General features: G+C 47.4%; 1 protein-coding gene across 6 annotated transcripts in view; it reads left to right on the plus strand.

Annotated features, from left to right (window-relative positions):
• RNF43 (ring finger protein 43) overlaps positions 1 to 24250 on the plus strand; it is a 64299-nt gene that overhangs the window by 33655 nt on the left and 6394 nt on the right. For all 6 annotated transcript variants that reach the window (XM_054457948.2, XM_063655909.1, XM_054457951.2 and 3 more), the window contains 6 exons: positions 12969 to 13091; positions 20581 to 20655; positions 20775 to 20906; positions 21533 to 21637; positions 23217 to 23378; positions 23910 to 24012. In XM_054457948.2, the coding sequence (XP_054313923.2) occupies positions 12969 to 13091; positions 20581 to 20655; positions 20775 to 20906; positions 21533 to 21637; positions 23217 to 23378; positions 23910 to 24012 (700 nt within the window). The remainder of the gene's footprint in view (positions 1 to 12968; positions 13092 to 20580; positions 20656 to 20774; positions 20907 to 21532; positions 21638 to 23216; positions 23379 to 23909; positions 24013 to 24250) is intronic.

A 24250-nucleotide genomic window follows, 5' to 3' on the forward strand; every position in this document is an offset into this window, starting at 1 on the left:
GGAATCAAATGTCTCTTCAACTGAAGTCTTTAAAACTTTGGCTTTAGCTGGGCTCGGTAGCTCACACCTGTAATCCCAGCACTTTGGGAGGTCAAGTCGGGTAGATCACTTGAGGTCAGGAGTTCGAGACCAGCCTGACCAACATGGTGAAACCCCGTCTCTACTAAAAGTACAAAAATTAGCCAGGCATGGTGGCACATGCCTGTAATCCCAGCTACTCAGGAGGCTGAGGCTGGAGAATCGCTTGAACACGGGAGGCGGAGGTTGCAGTGAGCTGAGATCACGCCATTGCACTCCAGCCTGGGCAACAGAAAAAAAAAAAAAAAAACACCAAAATCCAAAAAACAAAAAAACTTGGGTTTCAGCTGTGTGCAGTGGCTCGTGCTTATAGTCCTAGCCCTTTGGGAGGCTGAGGCAGGAGGATTGCTTGAGGCCAGGATTTCGAAACCAGCCTGGGCAACACAGGGTGACCCTCTCTCTACCAAAAATAGAAATTAAAAACATTAACCAGGCTTGGTGGTGTGTTCCTGTAGTCCCAGCCACTTGGGGGGTGCTGAGGTATGATCCTCCCAGGTTTGGGCCTGGGAGGTCGAGGCAGCAGTGAGCTATGATTACACTACCACACTCTAGCCTGGGTGACAGAGTGAGACTCTGTCTCAAAAACAAAGAAAAACAAACAAAAAAACTTGGGCTTCAGATACATCCGCTTTTCAAGGAATAAGGGACGGGGGAAAAAATGTAATTCATCTCTCATCCCACCAAAGGTAAGAAAAACCCACTCAGAAAAAATATGGAATATTATCCGGAGTGAACTGATTCTAAGTTTTCCCAGAACTTTTCTGTGCAGATCTCTGGGCCAACTCCTCATAAAATTTTGGTAGGGACTGAAGTTCACTGCAGACAGCTGACACTATGGCCTGAAGCCAGTGGGGCAAGAGTTTCTTTCTGTCAATACTGCAGGGATTTTTTTTTAATTGTTTGTAATAGTCTCTAAATGGCTTCTCTCAAAAAATAACTTCTCAACAAATCTGGAAGAGAGACTGAAGGGCCCAAAATGACAAGAGAGTACTTCCAAAGCCATACAGCAAGAGCAAGTTAGTCCATCATTCCACATTCCCCCAGTGTTTTATGTGCTGTGCTCTGTGCATTCCCATGCCCTGTGTGTTGTCTAACAAATGGCCTTAAGACCCTGTGCATTGAGCATGTGTATACACTGCTGTAGCCTACAGTCAGGTGTTACTCTCCTGAGACCAGGACTCATTCCTTTGGGGAGGGAGGAATGTTGCTTTCTTCCCCATTCAGGGTTATGCAGTACACTGATACTGAGAGGAGACAATAAAAGCTTAACGGGATGGATTATTAAACAGGAAGATTCTCCAGAAAGAAATGAGTTTTGTTCAGGGTTGTGGAGGAGATCTAGGCATGATGGTGAAAAGGAAAGAAGAGAACTCTGCCTTGTGATGAGGTCAAGATACTCTAAAGCTGACTTTGAAACTGAAACTTACAGGGAGTATACAGAAAGTTTCTGAAGAGAAAGCAGAAATCTGAAAATAATCATATTCTGATAAAATGACAAGGCAACCACCAAATTTATTTTACCTCACATCTGTTTATTAAAACAGATGATTCAACATGCATTTTTCTTAATATCTACTGTGTGCTTGGCATGATGTAAGTGACGAATAAGACCTAGTCCCTGACCTCAAGGAGCTCAGATTCTACTTTGCAGGAAGGAGGAAAGAACTAATGTTTTATTGCACTAAGAATCAGGCATTCTGCTGGAGGAAATAGGTAAGAGAATGGGTCACAATGGAGCATTGACCCACAGTAAGAGGTAAGTGTCATTTAAGAATTTTGAATAGATGGCTTTAGGGGAATATATGAGGGAAAGTATTTAGTTTCTGGGGACTGAGGGCTGGTCAAAGGATTAGAGAAGGGCCCAATTTGAACTGGCATGGGAAGTCAAGGGCAAAAAGAGGTAGAGAGCTATAAGACTGGAGTTCTCACAGTCTTTGGCTCACAGGGGATAGGAGAGGTGCCATTTTTTTCCTCTATAGAACCAAGGAAATAGGGAAACGTCCATGGGAAGAGAAAGGAAAAATAATTTGGGAGAGAACCAAACTATCTTCCCATCATATGTTTTCTGTAAAACACTTCTTAGGAGCTAAGACAGTGTTTTTCTGCTTTCATTCTCTTTAATGCCTAGAATTCTTCCATAAAAGGCTATTTATATATCTTACTTTTTAGTTCCTAGGAGAGCAAGAGATGCTACTATTGGGAATTTCTAAAATATTCAGAGGATGGAAATACCAGCTGGCACCAATGCTGAGATATCCAGGCACCATCCATAGAGATCCAGTGAAATGCTGAGCTCCAAATGGCAATCCCTCCCAGGCTCTCCCAGAGCCATCTCACTTTTTCTTTTATCCCCTGCCTGGAAGGCTACACTGTGGGTGGGAATAAAAATCCACTCTCCTGTTGCATCTAGGCAGCTGCCAGCAGTCTGTTTGCCTTGTTCTTTGCTGGCAAATCATTAAACAGTCCCCCCAAAGCAGGCCTCTTCCCTAGGGCCACCCCATGGACAAAGATTCAGAGCTGTGGTCAAAGGGCTGTCAGCAGTCAGGCTGGAGCCCTTGGGCTATCTCCAACACAAGCCCTTCCTGGCTGTTGCCTCTTCTGAACAGAAGCCTTCTTGGCCTAATGTCAACCCCCCAATGGCTTCTGAGGAGAGACTCTGGGCATCTGAGTTGGCTGGTGGCTTGAATAATTTTGTCCTTTTCCTCCTGATGTTATTTCTGAGTGCAACTACCCCTATGATCCTTTATTGTTTCTTTATTGAACCCCAGGCCCATCCTCCATATTTTTTCCACTTTGCAATGTAAATACAATATTGTGTGTTACTTCCTAGGAGCTGGAGAGTGGGACCAGCTGAGCAAGCTTCATAGCTTCATTCCATCCCCACTTACATTATGCCAACGCAAATCTGAGCATAGAAGATTTCATTGAGCCAGCCCATTTGGAGATAGTATCTGCCCTCAAAGGGCTTCTAAGCCCCAGGGCAAGACAGTTGTGGAAGACAGTAGTATGGAGCAGAGTTTGCAGGACACCTTGAAATCCCTACAGCCTCTGAGCAGGAGACTAAGCCTGAAAGACCTGGACTATGTGTGAAGTAACCATGTTAATGAAGCTATTTAGCACTCTTGCACTGAAATCACCAAACTTAGCAATGCTCAAGTAGCTCTGCTGGTAGTCCAGATGGGCCTCTGGCATATTTAAACAAATGATCTGGTTTCCTTAAGTTTCATTTCTTTGGTGTTTTTCACAGGGACTGTCTGGCTTTAGTCTTTGGCCTTTAAAGCATTGAAATCTTAACCTAAATAATTACTCAAAAATAAACACTTATCTGATTCTAGTAGGTTTTCAGATTCCTGCCATCTCTGGCATGAGTTTGGCTGGAACAGGAACAGCAAAATCAAATCATAAAGCAAACTGTGTCAAGGCTGTTTGCAAGTAGCACATTGGGTTAGGTGTGAGAGTTCAGTTAACTACTTTGTTGTGGCAAGAGTTAAGACCATGCCTCAGAAGGGCCCTAGACAAAGCCTCTATAGACCTTATCCTGGGCCTGTGGGAATTAGATATTACCCCTAGCAATACTTGCCATCTGTGTCAAGACCTCGGCCTTTCTGCAGAGGACTTCTTTGGATAAGACCTAGCTAAACAAGGGGACTCAGTGGTACTCCTTATAAGATGGAGGTCAGTGAGGGTGACAAGATCTTTCCTGGGACAGTGGTCAGAACTCAGCTGACTTCCCAGAACTCATTAGTATGATTTTTGGATGGTTGAGCCCTGAGTTCCTCACCTGGTGGAGAAAAGGAGTCCGGAACACATGACTGGGTTATCTTTTAGGGTCTTGATCTTCACAGGCCTCAGAACTTGGGATTCTGTTTCATGGCCTTGCTTCTAAAGATCCCTGACGTAGCTAAAATGGTATTTGATGGGCTCCCTCTTCTTTGCTTCTGACTTCATGAGTGGCTTCCTAGTACCTTTGCAGTTAGAGGTCATTCTGACTGAGTCAGGACAAACCCTGTTTCCGTGTGAGAATATAATGATATAAAAGTTCTACTTCTTGGGTGGCTGGGATTTTTCTCCTTTTCTCTGTCTATGATTAGTGCCAAATAAACTTTCTTCTCTGATATCACTTTATTTCAAAAGCAGCTCAGATAATTAGCTCTTCTTCTCCTTACCTTCTTCTATTTGCTTACGAGTGCACTCATGACCTGTGAATTACCATACAAAGATGCCAGGCAGAGTGTGGGGTCAGGAGAACCCCATCATGGGGGCCGTTTTCATGTAAAGAAGTCTAGTTGCATCATGGAGCTCCAGCACAGTCTGAAATGAGGATAGGTGAATTTGGAAATTGAAGAATGGCATCTGTAATGTGGGGTGAAGGAGTGAGGAAAATGGCAATCTGGCTGAATGACCATTATTTGGGTCTGAGCTTCTATGACCTGTAATTTCAGGGCACACCTTTCTCATCCTAAACCAACAGGGACTTTTCACTGGGAAAGTGTCTCTGAGCAGCATCTGGGTCTGGCTGCCTTTGTTGTGGCTAGGAGAGGAGATGAGATAAACCCTAGAGGAGAGGAAGGAAGCCGAGGCTGGGAGGCAGAGCACAAGGAGCAGACAGATCCTGCTTCTGTCTTGTTAAGAATGATTCAAGTTTGAAAATTCTAGAAATGCGGACCCTGAAGCCTTCCACTGTGATCCCAGGCATTATATTACAGTACTCACCTAATGTTTACCATGCCATAGAAAAGCCTCCCCAGCGTGCATACCCAGAGGCAGTGTGGGGTTGAATTTAGGGGACCTCAACCTCCTTTAACTAGGTGTTAACTAGGTTGACTAACTTTAACTAGGTGGGCAATCTGTAACTTGAGTCTTGCTTTCTTCAGCTGTAAAAGACAAATTTTGAAGGTCCATTATGGGTGTGAACCAGGCTCAGCTGTTAGCAATTTAAATCTCTTCTATAAACGACATGGCAACTGGATTCAAATCAAGTTTTATTCATTCTTTCACCAAACACTAAGGGCCTATGATATGCAGAGCCCCCGACTGGAGTTTCAGTGAGCTCAGTTTTTCCCTCAGATTTTGCCACCCTGCTTCCTATTAGATTCTGGAACATCATTTCAGTTCTATCTTGTCAGCTCTTTTGCTCACCAGCACCCCTGTTCCCCCAGGGAGGTTTCCTGAATCAAGTGAGAAATCATGGAGGCCTCTTCATCCATCCCCTGCTAGTGTGCACTCCCATCAGATGGCCCAAGGTTATGTTTCTCCCTCCCCACCAACATTATTTTCTTTTGTAGCTTAAAAAATGATATGATGAAGCAGGAATACACTTTTCTGGTAAAATAATTTTTAAAAAATAGGTAGCGTGCTTGTAATCCCAGCACTTTGGGAGGCCGAGGCAGGAGGATCACTTGAGCCCAGGAGTTCAAGACCAGCTTGGGCAATATGGTGAAACCTTGTCTCTACAACAAATACAAAAATTAGCCAGGCTGGTGAGGCACGCCTGTAGTCCCAGCACCTCGGGAGGCTGAGGCAGGAGGATTGCTTGAGCCCAGGAGGTTGAGGCTGCAGTGAGCTGAGACTGTACCACTGCAGTCCAGCTTGGGTGACAGAGCAAGACCCTGTCTCAAAAATAAATAGAGTAAAATAAAATAAAATAAATAAAGAGAAACTCCTCTCAACAATTCCCAGCCTCCCAACTTGATTCATGGAAACTCAGTCATCCCAAAGAGACAGTGACAAGTTTATGTAAGGTTTCGAAAGAGGTCTTGAGGTTCCCAAATCTAAGCCTGAACAATCACCATTAGGATCTAACCTGTAGATGTGAGCATTGACTCCCTTCAATACAAGGCAAGGTGACCAAGCTGGGCCTCAGTGGTGGGCCTATTCTGGTGCCGGGATCTGGAAGCAGCAACTTCAGGCCAACCTGTTTTTTTCCCACCCGCATATCTGCAGGAGCTTTACTTTATGATGCCGGTGTGTCCTCCTACCTAAGATAAAAGTTCAGGTAATGGAGGTTGCGTAGGAAAGGATGATTGTAAAATCTGAAAAGAGGAAATGGAGAGAATGATGCCTTTGATGCCTGGCCAATGTTCTTGATTACAAAGGCAAAATTGTAGCAAGCAGTAAAGTTACCTGTCCAAGGCCTGGTTGAAGGTCTGTACGTGGAATCAGAGAACTAAGAGACGATTGCAGCAGAGGTTGGTGGTGGGGGTGGGAGTGGGGTGGGTGGGTGGGTGGGGAGGAGAGTTCCTGGGAAACAGGAGACAGTGAAGAATTGCTTGCAGAAGCACACACCCAAAGAGGAGGAGATGCCATGGATAAGGGGAGACCAGCATTAAGTTCCAGGCCCAGTTGAGCCCTGAAATGCCCTTTGTGAGGAGGTAATGAGATCACATGGCTTCCTTCATGGGAAGGAGGCAGGCTGAGAACTGGAAGAGCTTGTTCAGTGGGGTTTGGAGAGCTGAGAACAGGAGGGAAGTGACTGTGGATAATGAGCTGTCCCAGACTGCGCCTTGCAGAACACTGGCATTTAGAGGCACTGTTGATTACCAAAGAAGCGGGGAGGGGTTCAGAAAAGGCCTTGTCCCTTCCAGGAATAAGAAGGGACTTTATTATTATAGATGCAGTAATAAAAACAGCTGCCATTAAGTGAGCACTTACTAAGTCTCAAGCTTTGTGCTAGGCACTTATATCCACAGGCTTTGTGCTAGGCACTTATATCCATTATCTCCTGTCTACACAAAGCATTTTTGTTCCCATTCCAAAGATGAGCAATATGAGGCTCAGAAAGATTAACATGCCCAAGGTCACACAGGTAAATGATGGGGTCAGAATTTGAACTCTAGGTCTGTCTTGGGAGGGAGGGGAAAAAATCAGAACAAATAAGTTAAGGAGGACACAGGGAGAATACACTCAGGAATATGAAATACAACACACACCACCAAAGGACAGTTCACATGTCTTTACACAGGGGGTATAAAATGTGTATGCAAAGCTGAATTCTGAGTCAGAATGACCTAACTCGTGCTTGAAAGCCAGTGCCTCTTAATTTGCCCCTCATGGCAGCCTGTGAGACAGTGGTGTCCTAACTCCTGGCCTTTGACGAAGTCAAATTCACCAACCTTCCATGAGCCTTCCACAACCACACCCTTCTCAAATCAGGCAAGCTCATTTCTCTTGACCCTCCCCTGGTGTCACTGAGGGGACAGGTGGCCCAGTGTAGAAATCATGTTTGCATCTTCATGATTAGGAGACCTTGCATTCCAAGGAGACAGATGTATTTGCATCTGTTTTCTCAAGAGCCCGCTTCCTGGCTGAAAATTCCTTGGAGGAAGGGCAAAGACAGCCCCTGTGTTATACCCAAGGAATGCCAATGCTGTCTTTCTTGCTAGGTGCTGAACTGAGTCCTAGTTCAAATGGCTATTATTTGTTTTTAATTTGAGAATATTTGAAAAGCTCTCATTGTAAAAGAGTCAAACCATACAAAAGTATAATGAGTATGATTGTCATGCCACAGATATGATTGTACTAGAAAGATCATGTTACTTTATTATTTTTTTTTTATCAAATCTAACACCAAGGTCCTATCCCATTAGCTGCATAGACATTTGTTTTCAAGGGCACTTCTCCTCACAGAGTAGCACAAAAGTCCCAGAGTTTTATGAAAACCAAGATATCCAAGGGACCCCTCTGATATTCATCCATGCTGGCCACCACAGATATGTTCCTTGTCCAAACACAGGCATTCCCTTGAAATCCACGCAGGCACATCATCTCTCCCAGGGGCCAGCCTCCTGGGGTCTAGTACTCGGTCCTTCTCCAGGGACCCACCGGTTCTGGGGCACAGGCTGCAGCTTCCCACTACTCAGCATGGCTCCAGGCCCCTCACACTGGCTCCAGACCCCTCCTTCCTGCCCTCCCGGTTCTGAGACTTTGACCCCTCCCTTCACCACAGGCCCTTCTGCCTTCAGGACACTCATGCTTCCTCAGTGAGTTCAGTTTTTCTGCAAAAGCCAGGAAGGGAGGACTTTAAACAACATTTGCTTTTGGCAGATGCCCCTAAGGCAAGGAAATAGAAGGCGAAGCCATCTTCTTGGAAGGGAAGGAGGGAAAAGACATGGAACAAAATATAAATAACTGTCGTTCTTTTTTATTCTTCTACAACAGCAAAAAACACAACTCAAATCTCATGTATTATCCTGTGATCAAAGTATTCAAAGCAAAACACCAAAGTCCCTCTCTACTTAGCCCCTCTCTAATTCCTCTCCCAGAGCAACCATTATCAGGATTTGGGTGTGCTCTGTCTTGTCTTCATAGTTAACTATCGTCAATTATCTGGTTATAGACTTTCAATATTTAATCAACAAATATTGATTGAGTGCCCACAAAGTAACAGGCAGTGAGGGGCAGGCTAGACTCAGTCATCATCTGGAGAAGAGAGGGAAGTAAGCCGACAATTACAATACCGTGGGGTAATGTATGATTAGGGAAATGCTGGACAGAGCAGCAAGTGCCAGAGGTGTTCAGGGAAATGAAACAAGTTATTATTTCTGGAACATAGGTCGCAAGGTGGGGAGAGATATAGGAAGGGAATGTTAAGCCATGAGGCAGGGCCCAGACCAGGCAGAGCCTTTTAAGCTATGTTTAAGAGTACAGACTTTATTTCAGGAGCTATGAGGAGCCTTGTAAGAGCTGCAAGTAGAAGAGTAACTGCTCAAGTTAGCATTTTAGACCACTTTGGCTGCAATATAGAGAACGAATGGGATGAAGTGACCCTAGGGAGTAGGTTATTTCGGTAAATACGGTTGGCAGTGATGGTGGCCTGTATTAGAATAGCGATAGTGAGAATGGAAGAAAGAATAAAATAAGACAAATATTTAGGAGGTAGAATTGTTAGAATTTGGCGATTGATTGGATATTGGTGGTTGGAGTGGGGGTGAAGGAGATGGAGGCTAGGAGGACAGCATCTCGCTTGGGTAATAGATGGATGGTGGTTCCAATGCCAGAGACAGCAAACACTGGAGGAGCAGTTTTGGGGATAGAGTGAGTTCAGTCTTGAACATGCCGAGTTTGAGGTGTTCTACTTAAGATTATTAAAGTAGAAACGTCCAGGGTTAGACATAAGGGTCTGGAGCTCAAGAGAAGACCAAACTGTACATATGTAATCACTGACCTCTGTGTGGGCACCGTAGCCATGGGATTGGCTGCTGTCACCCAGAGAAGGCATCAAGAGTGAAAAGAGGGGGCCAGACATGGTGGCTCATGCCTGTAATCCCAGCACTGTAGGAGGCCAAGGCGGGCAGATCATGAGGTCAGGAGTTCAAGACCAACCTGGCCAACATAGTGAAACCCCATCTCTACTAAAAATACAAAAATTAGCCAGACATGGTGGCGGGCGCCTGTAGTCCCAGCTACTTGGGAGGCTGAGGCAGGAGAATTGCTTGAACCCAGGAGGTGGAGGTTGCAGCGAGCCGAGATTGCGCCACTGCACTCCAGCCTGGGTGACACAGCGAGACTCTGTCTCAAAAAAAAAGAAAAAAAGAAGAGTGAAAAGAGGGTCTAAGAATCCCGGGGGTCACCACCAACATTTTAGGGACTTGTATTTGGGTCCTTATGCTTTAGTAAGATAAATTTTCTTAGTAAATGAGTTCGGGGAAGGTATCATGTTTTCAAAATAAAATGTAAATTGTTCTTAAATATTTTTTTAACCTTATCCTACTACTACTTTCCATTTTTTTTCTAATCTCTACCACTTACTAGCTGTGTAATCTTGGGCATGTTATTTAACCTTTTAGTGCCTCCGTTTCCTCATCTTTAAAATGGGGACAATAACAATCTCTACCTGATAGTGTTGTTATGAGGATGAAAAGAGTTAATATGAAAAAGTGCATAGAACAATCACTGGCCCACAGTATTTACCCAATAAATATAAACTGTACTGTCCTCATCCTGACTATCATTAGCATGGAGATGGATGGAGGGTTGATGGATGGAGGGTTCATTTGGAGCTCCATGGCTCCAACAATGGAGTCAGGCAGAGTTGAGTTCAAATCTTGTGTGACCTTGATTTCTCTCAGCCTCAAGCTTCTCTTCTTTAAGTGGCTATGATAGGGGTAGTGGGGAGATGGAGATGGTTAATGGGTTTAAAAAAAAAAGTTGCAATGAATGAATAAGGCCTAGTATTTGATAGTACAATGGGGTGACTATAGTCAACAATAATTTTATTGTACATTTAAAAATAACTAAAAGAGTATAATTGAATTGTTTGTAATACAAAGGATTAATGCTTGAGGAGATGGATATTCCATTCTCCATGATGTGATTATTACACATTGCATGCCTGTATCAGAACATCATGTATCCCATAAATATATACACCTACTATGTGCTCATAAAAATTAAATAATTATTTTAAAAAATGGCTATAACACCTACCTTATAGTGAAATAATGTCTAAAAGCTCTGGCACACAAGAGGCCTTTATTGATGGTTAATTTCCTTCCATTCCTTCTTCCATAGTTGTTAATTCAGAACCAGGCAAGTTTGGTGACTCACACCAGGTTTTTTTTCACTTCCACCTTGTCAGAGGTGTCCTACAATGCAGCACTGAGCTGTAGATGCTGGTTCCCTGTTCAACCCTGGGGAAGAGTGCTGTTTAAATATCTGCAGACACACTGTAGGAACTTCTTCAAAGTGACTTTCCTCTCCCAGGCGACCCTCTGGTCAGTGAGCGGCATCTTGGAGTCATCAGGAGAAGGCTGGACCGTGTGGGGAGGGTCAAGGAGCAAGCAGAGCAGAACCTTCTGTGGCTGCGATTTGTCCTTCCTCAGGGAAGGCCTCCATCTTCTGCTCTGGTGGAGCAGCTGCCTTCGGATTCCCCACCACACCAGAGTCTCCTCCACAGTCTTCAGAGAAATTGGTCTCCAGTGCAAATCTGTGGTCCCAGCTCTGTGGCCTGACTCTTGCAGATCCTTCCAGCCTCATGTCCTGCCTTCCCTTTCATGCCAGACCTCACTGCCCACAGTCTACCTCAGCCTCGTGCCGGGCCTCCGTTCCTTGGTGCAGTGGCTTCCTCTGCCAGGAATGTGGCTCCCCAACCCCGCTCCCTTTCATTGGTCCCTGAGGTGAACACATACCTAGTTAGCCTTCAAGGTAGCTCTCCAGTCACCTCTTGTGAAAACTGCTCTACTTCCCATATGTATTGTTAGCTGCCCCTCTTTGTGCCCTCCCATAGTCCCTTGCATTGTAACATCACAATGTGTTTGCATGCTTGTCTTTTGAGCTGCTTTAAGGCAAGGAGCCTCTCTTACTCATCATTAGCTCCTCACTGCATCGGACAGAGCCTGACACCAAGGGGGCGTTCCGTGTTGGCAGAACAAAGAAATGAATGGATGCATGGACAGATGGAGAGACTAATGCAGCTTGTTGAGACAGGGGCTACAGCTTCACTGATGTGAGAACAACTCCACCCTCATGCCCCAGCCTTTTTCTTAGGGCAGGGGCACATGATAACCTTTCTCCCATACTAAACCTTGCTCACTACCAGACTAGTAGGCCTTAAACTCTGGGAGCAAGAATGGAACTCCTTCCTATCTCAACACCCCCTGCCCAGAGATTTTGATTCAAAGCAAAGTAGTACATAGTTATTGAGAACCTATCATGTTCAAGGGACCACGGTGACACGGTGAGAGGAAATAGCCTGAAAGAGTTTTCAGAAAGTGCGCTTTTAAATCCATCATTGACATTATCTTCATAAACATCTTTATAAATTCAAGATTCTCTGTGGTTCCTCTGGTGGTTCTTTCTGGAAGTCCTTCAGACTTCAACAGTAGTAGAGGGGGAAGTGTGGGCAGCTCTCTAATAAGAAATCTCTTTCTTGCCAGGATACGTGGGGTTTCTACTATATAGGAGTCCCTGGACCACAGGATTATTCAGGGCCAAATAAGTCATACTTTGTTCTCATTGCACTCTGACATTTTGTTTAGGGAAAATTAGATTCGAATGGGTGTACAAATCGCCATGAATGAGAAGAGAGAGTAAGGTGGTCTCATCCCTTTGATGAGGAGAGCCTCAGATTTCTGTCGGCACATTCTCCTTTAGTCATTGTTCAGCACCAGCTGGGCTCAGAGGCACAGGGTCTTGGACAGGATCTGCCATACCCTTAGAGCAGATGGGCTGGGCTGGCTCCACCTCCACGGCATCATTCCTGGGACCAGGGTGAGCTGTCAAAGCTTATGTCTTAGCCAAGCCTCATTGCAAGATAGTCTCACCTCTCTGTCAACACCATGCTTGATCCCAGGATGGGTACAGGGCAGAGGCAAAAAAGGGGCTAGTGAGAGAAGCAAGGTAGCACCGAGTGAGAAGACCCAGCCTCCTGAGAAATGGGAATCTACAGGGCAACAGTTTCCCGGGGGCATCCTGAGGAGGCAGGAGGCACCAGCAGCACCCAGCACTGCCCATGGGGATTCTGAAAGCACCGATGCAGGCACACATGGATATTCTTTTAGCCTGGGGCTTGGGGAGCAGGTAGAAGGATCAGGAGGTAGAGAAGCTGGGGCCAGGAGAGGAGCCCTCTGCATCTGGCCAGTTTAGAGAAGTAGGATTGTTGGAGTTGAAGGTTGTTAGAGTTGCTTTGCAGCAAGCTCTTCATTTAGGTCCCCTCTGGGACACCCTCTCCCTCCTGTCTGCCTCCACTACCTGTGTCCTTAGCCCCAGCATCTCTGAAGTGACAAACAGTGGTCACTAGCTTACTATGAGGCAATCCAATCATAAGGCCTACTCTTTTACAGCACCAAGAGACCTGCCTGGTACCTCCCTAGAAAAATGGAGAGGTATATGGCTCTCACAGCTCACTCCTGCTACCTAAAGCCTCCCTAACCCAAGTCTGCCTCTCTCTGCAGTCCCACCCCCTGTACCTGTGCAATGCCAGTGATGACGACAATCTGGAGCCTGGATTCATCAGCATCGTCAAGCTGGAGAGTCCTCGACGGGCCCCCCGCCCCTGCCTGTCACTGGCCAGCAAGGTAGACTCACACTTCGCCCTACACACACCCAGAACTTCACCCAGCTCTGGGCTGTGAGAAGACCCTGTGCTCTCTTGTCCCCATATTTCCTAAGAGTGATGTACCTGATTCCCTTGGATTTCCCTAACCCATGACTCGTCTGAGAGAAGTGGAAATTCACACCTCTGTTCTTTCTGCTCCGCCTAGCACCAGTAGGACTTTCTGACCTTCATCCCAGCATGCTCCCCATCCCACCTCCTTCCCATCACTTGGGAGTTCCTGAGTCCCTTCCCCTGCTCTGCACCAGAGCAAAGAAGGGGTCAATTGAAGGGATTTCCATCTTTTAGAAATATACACTGAGCACTGTGCAAGAACAGCAGAAATAGAAACCATTGCCCCACCCTTAAAAAGTTCACACTTTTCCCCTGAGGTTGCAAACTGGTGGCCCATAAGCTGGGTTTGGCTTGCAGACGCATGTTTAACCCTCACAGTGACTTTTCAAGTGTAAATTAATTGCCACATTTAAAAATTAAAAATGTTTATATAAAAGCTCAGATTTTCACTAGGCGTGGTAGCTCACGCTTGTAATCCCAGCACTTTGGGAGGATCACGAGGTCAGGAGATTGAGACCATCCTGGCTAACACAGTGAAACCCCGTCTCTACTAAAAATACAAAAAATTAGCCAGGTGTGGTGGCGCATGCCTGTAATCCCAGCTACTCAGGAGGCTGAGGCAGGAGAATGGCGTGAACCCGGGAGGTGGAGCTTGCAGTGAGCTGAGATCCCGCCACTGCACTCCAGCCTAGGTGACAGAGAGGGACTTCGTCTCAAAAAAAAAAAAAAAGGAAAACTCAGATTTTCAGCTTCTTTAGAAGAAAGCTGCAAAGCACATTGCTGCAGGCCATGGTTGGTAGGAGCTGGGCTGGGGCTGCCCCTTTTCCACAGCTGTGGGCCTTCTCTTTTGCTATGCTCCACCCTGGCCTGCTACCTCACAGGACCTTTAGACCTTTGCCTGTGACTGCTGCTTTAACTAACAATAGCAGTTACTGTTTTCTATATGCTTCCAATGTGCCATGTGGACATGGGACAGATTCTTTGTATGTATGATCTCATTCACTTTTCAGGACAATCAGGAAAGGTAGGCATTATTATTCTCCATTTGACGTATGAGACAAGTGAAGATCAGAAAAGTCAAGTAACTTGCTGGATGACACAATTAGGAAGGGGTGGAGCTGAGCTTTGAATCCAACCCTGTCTGTTTCTCAAAACTAGGCTTAATCTATCTGTGGCCTCCCTTCTAGCTGGAAAACTGAACATACGTGTGGAGTGTAGTTAGATTGTGTGTGGCACACACGGGTATGCCCCCAAGGGTGGTGAGAGAGGAGAGTGTCACTCCCGGCCTTTGTGCTAGCTTGTTGTCTCAGGCCCAGATCCCTTGTGGATATCCTCGTTCTCCTGGGGGCAAGGAAACAGCCTGGGTTCTTACCTCATCCCATGGCAGGCAGGGATGTGGGCAGGATTCTGAATGTGGGTGAAGATATTTACCTGGCCTGGCCGTGCTGACAAGGAAGGGGACTCCAGAGGTGGTGGGAAGCAGGGGGTCAGGATGCACTTGGAAGAGCTGAGGAGTGTGGCATCTCTGCAAGGCTGTGAGCCTTCATGGCAGCAGAGTTGTCAGGCTGCAGCTGCCTGCCCTACTTTTGGATGTTTCATTTCTCTTTCCTTACAAAATATGGGCAAATGTCACTCATTTATTCATTTGGTAAACAAGTTCCCAGTGTCTGTACTGCATTACATAGTGAGAGTGTGTGTGTGTGTGTGTGCACACGCGTGTGTGTGTATGAGAGAGAGAGAGAGATGGGGAAGGATTCCGAGAGGCTTTGCTGCTATTGGTGGGAGCTGGGCTGGGGCTGCCCCCTTTCCACGGCTGTGGGCCTTCTCTTTTGCCTGCTGCACCCTCGCCTGCTACCTCACAGGACCTCTAGACCTTTGCCTGTGACTCCTATGAGTCTTTGAGCTACCTCCAATATTTCAGAGGTTCCACAGGCTTACCTCAAGTACTTGGTTTTGTTTTGGTTGGAATTCTATTAGTTCAACATGTTAATACAAGTTATCTCATAAGAAAATAAATTGTAAGTAATAAATGTAGTTAGTTTGGTAGAACATCTGTTTTTCTTTTTTTCTTTTTTTTTTTTTTTGAGACAGAGTCTTGCTCTGTTGCCCAGGCTGGAGTGCAGTGGCTCCATCTCGGCTCACTGCAACCTCCGCCTCCCAGGTTCAAGTGATTCTCCTGCCTCAGCCTCCCAAGTAGCTGGGATTTCAGCTGTGCACCACCATGCCCAGCTAATTTTTCTTTTTTTTTTTTTTTTTTTTTTGAGATGGAGTCTCGCTCTGTCACCCAGGCTGGAGTGCAGTGGCGCGGTCTCGGCTCACTTCAACCTCCGCCTCCGGGGTTCAAGCAATTCTCTACCTCAGCCTCCCAAGTAGCTAGGATTACAGGTGCCCGCCATCATGCCCAGCTAATTTTTGTATTTTTAGCAGAGATGGGGTTTCACCGTCTTGGCCAGTCTGGTCTTGAACTCCTGACCTCGTGATCCATCCACCTTGGCCTCCCAAAGGGCTGGGATTACAGGCGTGAGCCACCGCGCCCAGCCTAATTTTTGTATTTTTAGTAGAGACGGGGTTTCACCATGTTGGCCAGGCTGGTCTCAAACTCCTGACCTCCAGAGTTCTGCCTGCCTCGGCCTCCCAAAATGCTGGGATTACAGGCATGGGCCACTGCGCCCAGCCAAACATCTGTTTTTCTTAAAATGTGACCTATGAGAGGTCTAAGGGAAAGATGGGGTCTTAGGGGAGGGAGAGTCTGGAAAGCAGGGAAAGATGGGGTCTTAGGGGAGGGAGAGTTTGGAAACCACTGACCCCTGCAGCTCTGCTCTCTGCTTTGGCTTTTCCTGTTGGTGTCAGTGGTGTTGTCACCAATGACAGAGCTGGGGCTCTGAAGCCAGATAGCCTTGGGCTTGCAGCCTGGCTCCTTCACTGCCCCTCAGTGTGACCTGGACTTTTTTAGCTCACCTCTCTAAGCCTCTATTTCCTCATCTGTAAAAGGGGAATAATAATGGGACTTGTAAGTAGTTAGGAGGATTTAATGAGACAGTACAGATGGAAGCTTTTAGCCCCATGCCACGTACGTGGTAACCACTCAATAAATGATTGCAATTATCATTACTATCATCATCACTGGCATCATCATTCCGTACTTTTGTAGTTAACAAGGTTGGGGTATTTTTCCTTCCGTTTGTTATCTCGCTTATTCTTTTCTGAAACCCTCACCATAATTCTTCTGGAGGCTTCCATTCTTGTCACCACCCCACTATCCCCTCCACCCTCTGTCCAGTCACCCAGATTGGTTTCTGTTTCTTTATTAGCAGCTCCACAGCCATCCTGGTGATAAGCCAGAGCCTTATCACCTCATGACTGAACTAGTGCAGTGGCCTTTTGCCTGCTAGAAGGAGCTAGATCTGGAGAAAAGCAGATGGGTGCAAGCCCTGCCTCTCTTACCATGGAGGCCACTACCTGGTAGTAAAAAACAGGCAGTGTGAAGGCTGAGGTCCTGGGTGCAAATTCTGCCTCCACTGCTTCTCAGTTGGTGACCCTGGGCAAATTATTCAGTTCCTCTGAGCCTCAGTTTCCCAACTCAAAAGTGGGGCTGATGACTATCTTATAGAGTTTTGAGGAGTAAATGAAATCACACGTGGGAAACACGTAGTATTAATAATAGTTGATATAAGGGCCAGGTTTGGTGGCTCACGCCTGTAATCCCAGCACTTCCAGAGGCTGAGGCAGGAGGATCATGAGGTCAGGAGTTTGAGACCAGCCTGGCCAACATGGTGAAACTTCATCTCTAATAAAAATACAAAAATTAGCCGGGCGTGGTGGCGCACGCCTGTAGTCCCAGCTACTCAGGAGGCTGAGACAGGAGAATCGCTTGAACCCAGGAGGCGGCAGTTGCAGTGAGCCGAGATCACACCACACACCACTGCACTCTAGCCTGGTGACAGAGCAAGACTCCGTCTCAAAAAAAAAAAAAAAAAAAAATTAGCCGGGCCTTGTGGCGTATGCCTGTAATCCCAGCTACTCGGGAGGCTGAGGCAGGAGAATCTCTTGAACCCAGGAGGCAGAGACTGCAGTGAGCTGAGATTGCGCCCCTGCACTCCAGCCTGGGCAACAGGGTGAGACTCCGTCTCAAAAATAATAATAATAATAATTATTACAATTATAATAGTTGATATAATAATAACTAATGCTTAAGCAACACCCCATGCCAGGCACTATTATAAATGCTTTGTGTGGATTTGTTTATGTAGTCCTCATAACAACCCTATGGACTAGGTCCTGTTATTATCCCAGTTTACAGAAAAAAAAACAACAGACACAGAGTAGTGAAGTGACTTGCCCCAAGTCTCACAGCTAATAGTTGGTATCAGAGCCAGGATTCACCCCTAAGCAATCTGGGCACTGGATCTCAATAAAGGTTATATTCCTTCTCCTTCCTTTCACCCTTAACTTTCAAGCCCAAAGGAGTCCCACCTTTGCTACTGAATCTTTCCTGACCAGCCCAGGCCCAGCCAGCCCAGTAGGAGCAGAAATCCCTCCCTGGGGGCATGCCTCCAGCGGGTAGGGTGTCTGTGCATGCTTTCAACACCATCTTCTGCTAAGTCTAGGTTTCAGGGAGGCACCTGGTGGGTGGAGGGGAGAGGCCGAAGGTCCTTCCTGTCCCCACCCCTACCTCAAAGTAAGCAGCCTCACTTTTATCTGCTTTCTATATTGAACATTTGTGCCAGATTGTGTGTATGTGTGTTGGTGAAGGGGATAGTAGAGGGGAGAGCCTTCTGGAGTGAAAAAAGGTCTGGAAACTTCTGTTTCTATTCCTTTGTGCTCTAGAATATTATCAGCGTTATAGCTTTATGTATGTGCCTTGTCTCCACAACTATATTATGAGCTGTTTTGAAGGGCCTGGCCTTCCGTGGTTTGGTGCCCTGGGCACAGTAGGTGCTTCATTTTTGATGAGCAGAAGATATACAGGGACTCTTGTCTGGAGAAGAAAATCTAAGGCCCAGAGAAATGCAGCAGCTGACCAGGGAGTCCTGCAAGTAAGAGGCAGAATTGCAACTCACTCTCATTGCTCTCTCTCTAATGGCTCCTGTTGCTAGAGGCTGTGGCAGCCTTGCCTGCTGCCCCTACGGCTGGCCAACTCTGAAGCTTCCAAAGAGTTCTCTGGATTCTTTCTAAAACTGTCTTCCTGTCCTGAGGGCCTGCCTATCCTCTCTCTGCTTTCCAAATTCCAGTCCCGAAAGAAGTACTTTTTTCCTTTTTGCCTCCACTTACTTTCTTGGGGGCAGGTGGACAGGAGGCATAGATAGCCCTAGATTAGACTGCTATCTGTCCCCAAATCTTGCTTTTTATTCCTAGAATTCTGGACACAGGGACTCACTGCCTGAAAGTCCTGTTTGTTTTCCCCTGTTGGCCAGTGCTCTGGGCTTTTTGATCACTTTTACAACTTTGTAATTATGGGCTGTAATGGGCTGGAGTGTTTGAATGTCACAGTAATTGCCTTCCACTGTTCCTACCCCAATTCTTCAAAGAGAGAGGGAAGGGGAAACAACAAAATCTCCAAAGAAGAAAGTCTTTGCCCTTCCTCATGCTCTTCCAGGCCAGGGTGGGTCCAGGGTCTTGTTCTAGGGGTGTGAAAACTGAGGCCTGGGAGTCCCAATTCTGTGACTACTGGGGTGACCTCTCTGTCCCTTGGCCAAATCCCTGGAATAGGAGATCACCAGTAGGGTTCCCTACCAGGGATTCCTTTTCCCCTGGTACTTCTCCCATACCCTTGTTAGGAGGGTTCTGAAGATTGGAAAGTCTCTACCTGCCTGGAGTAGCTTAGATGGGGTGGACTTCCTGGGAGGAAGTGAGTAGGGAAGATGGAAGCCATGAACCTCTCAACTCCTTCAGCACTTCCATTCTAGAATTGACTGGTCCTGTGAATTTCCAGTCAATTAGCCTGGTAAGCCTGGGTCCTAGGCTGGGCCTAGCTCCTGGGGGAGGAAGGAAAGTTACCTTCCTGACCAAAATGGAGCCCCACTTGAGTGTCTCCTCTGCCTGCAGGCAGTGGGCTCTGAGTGGCCCCCTGGGCCCTGCTGCTGTCTGGGGAGTGGAGAGCAGGGAGCTGGAGCAAGGAAAGGAGCTGCTCCCAGCCTGCCTGGCAGGAGACCTGCCCTGACAGGCTCTCCCTGGGAAGACAGGCAGAGATCAAAGTGCTGAGCCTGTGAGTAAGTCCCAGCGCTGGCTCTTCTTGCTGCCACCACTACTTGCAGGAGGGTTAACTCCTTCAATGCCTGTGGGAAGACCCCAGAGACTTTGGGGGCGGGGAGTGGTGCCCAGGGATGTAAAATCACAGCCTGATGCCATTAGAAGATGAACCTTTGCCCTAGTGAGGAAGGCTGGAGGGTGGCTGTGCTAGGCCGGGAGGCCCCAGGCCAAGGCCAGGAGCAGCTCCTCACAGTGCCTGTTAGTTGTTTGCTGTTGTGCCTCCTGCCTCCCCCCACCTTTAGCTCTTATCTCCCTTTCCTTACTCCCCTCCCTACACACACCCTCTGGATTCCTGCTTTTTGTTCTCTTTCTGGCACTGCTATCTGTTCTGCCTGGTTGGCTAGATTCTGCTTCCTCAAGCTGGCTCTTGGAGCCCTTGGTGAACATGCACGTGTGCATACTCACCATATGGGACTAGCCCCTCGAGTCCCCCCCACTTTTGTCTCTAATGCCACCCTAAGGGAGAGGACAAAAGGATAAACCACTGGACAAGGACTCCTCAAAGTCCTTGAATTGGAGCCAGAGAAAGACTTGGCAAAGTAGAGTGTGGCAAAGAGAGGGAGCCCATGAGATGAGCTGAGACTGGGGCTTTGTGATGGTGGCCTTGGGTGAGAGTGGCGTCCCAGGCTCTTAGACCTTTGCCTGAGCTGGGGACATGCCCTGCAGGCAGGGCTGGGCCCTGGAAAGCCCAGCTCCCTCTGAAGGAGAGCTCTACTTCTCTGCTGTCCCCTTCTTCCTCTCTCTTCTCCTTCTAAGGGGTGCAGGTCACTCCTGCTCTTCCCGCTCACACCTCTTAGTGAAGGCAGGCTGATTGTACCCTGAGAGCAGGAGCTGTGTCTTATTTGTCTTTCATCCTAGAGCCAGGTCCACCACCTGGCACCCTGTAAACCCCTCTTAAGGATTTGTTCCATTACAGAAGGAAAAGCTAGATATTATCCCTTGAAGGCAGCGGGGACCTGAGTGAGCTCAGGAGGCAGAAGAGGAGATCTTAGACCCAGTGACCCCTTGCATAGGTAGATGTGAGTGTGCAGAGGTGTGCTGTGGGCATAATCCTAGGAAGAGATAGATGTGTGAGGGGTGAGGCTAGCCCGTGGGTGGGCTCTGTCCTTTCCTGACCTTAGCCCAACCTCTACTGTGTGCCTCTGCAGGCTCGGATGGCGGGTGAGCGAGGAGCCAGTGCTGTCCTCTTTGACATCACTGAGGATCGAGCTGCTGCTGAGCAGGTACCCAGGGACATTTGCCTGTTCAAGGAGGGGGCTGGATGGAGGAAGATAAAGCTCTCAGGGGAGAGGGAAGGGGAGGGAGAAGTCACAGCAGCCCTGTGGGTACTTTACCCCTGTAGTTGCAGCAGCCGCTGGGGCTGACCTGGCCAGTGGTGTTGATCTGGGGTAATGACGCTGAGAAGCTGATGGAGTTTGTGTACAAGAACCAAAAGGCCCATGTGAGGATCGAGCTGAAGGAGCCCCCGGCCTGGGTAAGCACACTAGACCTCCAGACCTTGCCCTGCACTTACCCCTACTTTGTCCTGTGGCAACTCCCACCAAAAGCCCTTAGACTCTTGGAGCTGAGAGAGATCCTGGAAACCCTCTAGTCCAACTTCATCCATCAGCTGTGTGCCTCTGGGCAAGTTTTCCCCCGTCTTTGGGCCTCACCTACAGAATGAACAGATCAGGACAGATGAGTTCTAAAGTTCTTTACAGCCCTTTGGCTTCATGGCATGGAATAGCAGAGCCAGAATAAAACCCTGGTCCCCTGATCCATGACCCCTGATTGGGGCTTCTCTACTGGCCAAGGACCTCATCCAGTGGCTCACTGGCAAGAAACTCCCACCTTGCAGAGGGGTCCCTTTCTCTTTTTTCCCCAAGCACATGGGTTTTGAGATAGTACTTCTCCCAGTGACATCTGGAAGACCCTCTCTGAGTGCCCTTGGGCAGGGAGGGCCCACCTAATCCCACTTGCAGGTTCCTCTCCATCCCCTCAGATGGAGGACTCAAGGGAACCTCCAGCTAGCTATGTGCCTCCCGGGCTCCTGTGTTTCCTCCCGAATTGACCCAGCTCATCCCGGAAGTATGACCCTTTCCCTCTCTACTCACTCCCCAGCCAGACTATGATGTGTGGATCCTTCTGACAGTGGTGGGCACCATCTTTGTGATCATCCTGGCTTCGGTGCTGCGCATCCGGTGCCGCCCCCACCACAGCAGGCCGGTGAGCAGTGTGGGGTCTTTGGCGGCGGTGAACGTGTGCGCGTGTGTGGGTGGGTGGTTGGGGAGAAGGAAGGAATACGTGACGAAGGCACCTTTATACCTATGAAACCATTTACATCAAAATACCCCAGCATCTGTCTTTGTTGATTTCCAGCAGCCTCTCTTCATATTACTCATCCATTCAACAAATACACCAAGCTCTATTATGTGTCGGGCACTGTTCCAGGTGCTGAGGGTAGTAGAGTGAACAAGATGACAAAAAACCCCTACCCTCAAAGAGCTTTTATTCTAGAGGGAAAAAACAGACTAAATAAGTAAAATCTATAATGTTTTAGATGGTGATATGCACTACGGAGAAAAAATGATAATGCTGATAGCAAAGTGGGGAGGGAGGGAATGCAAGGGAACAGGGTTAATTTTTTTTTTTTTTTTTTTTTTTTTTGAGACAGAGTCTTGCTCTGTCGCCCAGGGTGGAATGCAGTGGCTTGATCTCTGCTCACTGCAATCTCTGCCTCCTGGGTTCAAGCAATTCTGCCTCAGTCTCACAAGTAGCTGGGAGCTACTAATTTTTGTATTTTTAGTAAAAATTAACAGGGTTAATTTTTAAAAGCAAGTCCAGGGAAGGCCACATTGAGAAGATGGCATTGCAGCAAAGACCCTAAATGGGAGAGGGAGTGATCTGTGCAGGTATCTGAGGAGAAAGGGATCTAGGCAGAGAGAACAGTAAATGCAAAGGCCTTAAGGCAGAAATGTGTCTAGTGTATCTGAGGAACAGCATGAAGGCTGTGGCTGGAACAGAGTGAGACAGCAGAGTAGCTGGTGGGGGCCCCGTTGTATTGGACTGTTGAGGTCATTTGTTTTTTACTGTGAGTGAAACAGGAGCCACTGGAGTGTTATGAGAAAAGGGGCGTCACGATCTGACTGAAGTTTTAATATGATCATTCTTGCTGTTGTAATGAGAATAGACTACAGGGAGGCAAAGCTGGAAACAGAGAAACCAGCTAAGAGGCTATTGCAGGAATCCAGGTGACAGTAATGGTAGCTTGGATTAGGAAGGTGGCAGTTAAAATGGTGAGCAATAGTTAGGTTCTGGGTATATTTTGAAGGCAAAGCCAACAGGTTTAGTAATGGATTGATTGGGGGATATGAGAGGACTCAAGGATGGCACCAAGATTTTTGGCCTGAGCAATTAAGAGAATGGAATCGCCATTTGCTGTAATGGGGAAGACGGGGAAGACAGGTATGTGGTTGGAGATGAACCCATGGTTAATAAGATGAGGCATGTAAATTTGAAATGCTTATTAGATATCCAAGTTGAAACGTCAAGCAGCAGTTGGATAAAAAGTTTCTCTCATGGGTCATCAAAGGAAGAAAAGCTAACGGTATAAGCAGGTGGGTGGACTGGGAGGGCTTGGCATGCTTGGCAGAGCCACATATGAGTTCCGAGGAGACGAACTCCTAAGGATGTTCAACTGGCCATGTGATCTACCTGAGTGACTGGGAACGGAGTCCAAGCTGGGGTCCAGAGAGGGAGGGAAGGGGAGCCCATGCCCCAATCTGAGCCCCATTCCTCTTCCCAGGATCCGCTTCAGCAGAGAACAGCCTGGGCCATCAGCCAGCTGGCCACCAGGAGGTACCAGGCCAGCTGCAGGCAGGCCCGGGGTGAGTGGCCAGACTCAGGGAGCAGCTGCAGCTCAGCCCCTGTGTGTGCCATCTGTCTGGAGGAGTTCTCTGAGGGGCAGGTAAGGCATGTCTTGTGGTTCACCTCCATGACCAGACTGGGGAGATTGAAGCTGCGGGAGGGGTGGGCAGGCCTAAGGGCTGGTATGGGTACCCTGGCCACATCTGTTTCCCATGTATCCTGCATGAGGCAGAGATCAGGGACCAGCCTGAAGTTTGGTCACTTTTCTGACCTTCCAGTGAAAGAGCACTATTGTTTGTTGAGAGTGTACCACGTGCCAGGCTGCAGTGGCGCTTTGGATGCATTATCTCATTTTAGACCCATGGCAATGAAGGGTGGGGTTAGATTCATTTTTTTATCTTCATTTTACAGCAGAAAACTGTCTGTTAAGAAACTTGCCCAACGTCATGCAGCTAAGTGCAAAATCCAGGTCTATGTGATACCAAAGCTCATACCGTTCCTATCCTACTGTGAGGTCTTTTACAAGTAGATAATAGCAAGGAGAGGCCTAAGGGAGTTGGGGGATGTCCTGATTCCTGGCAATTCCTATGGCTACAGAAGCCTTTGGTTTGGACCCCCTCTTTTTCTCCAGGAGCTACGGGTCATTTCCTGCCTCCATGAGTTCCATCGTAACTGTGTGGACCCCTGGTTACATCAGCATCGGACTTGCCCCCTCTGCATGTTCAACATCATAGGTAGGACATGGGCCAAGGACTCCCCTCTGTGTAGGCAGACAGGTCTAGAATGTGGCTTCCCTTTGGGAAAGGGTTGCAGCCTTGAAGCTGGGGAGAAAGCAGAACTGCCACCATAGTTGTATGGGCTGTACACTGCTCCAGAGTGCCTCTCTCGAGAGGAAGGGTCATTCAAAATGTAAATATCTTTATTTATTTATTTATTTATTTATTTATTTATTTTTTAATTTTAACTTTTATT

Source organism: Pongo pygmaeus, chromosome 19, assembly GCF_028885625.2.
Source record: "Pongo pygmaeus isolate AG05252 chromosome 19, NHGRI_mPonPyg2-v2.0_pri, whole genome shotgun sequence".
NCBI lineage: Eukaryota > Metazoa > Chordata > Mammalia > Primates > Hominidae > Pongo > Pongo pygmaeus.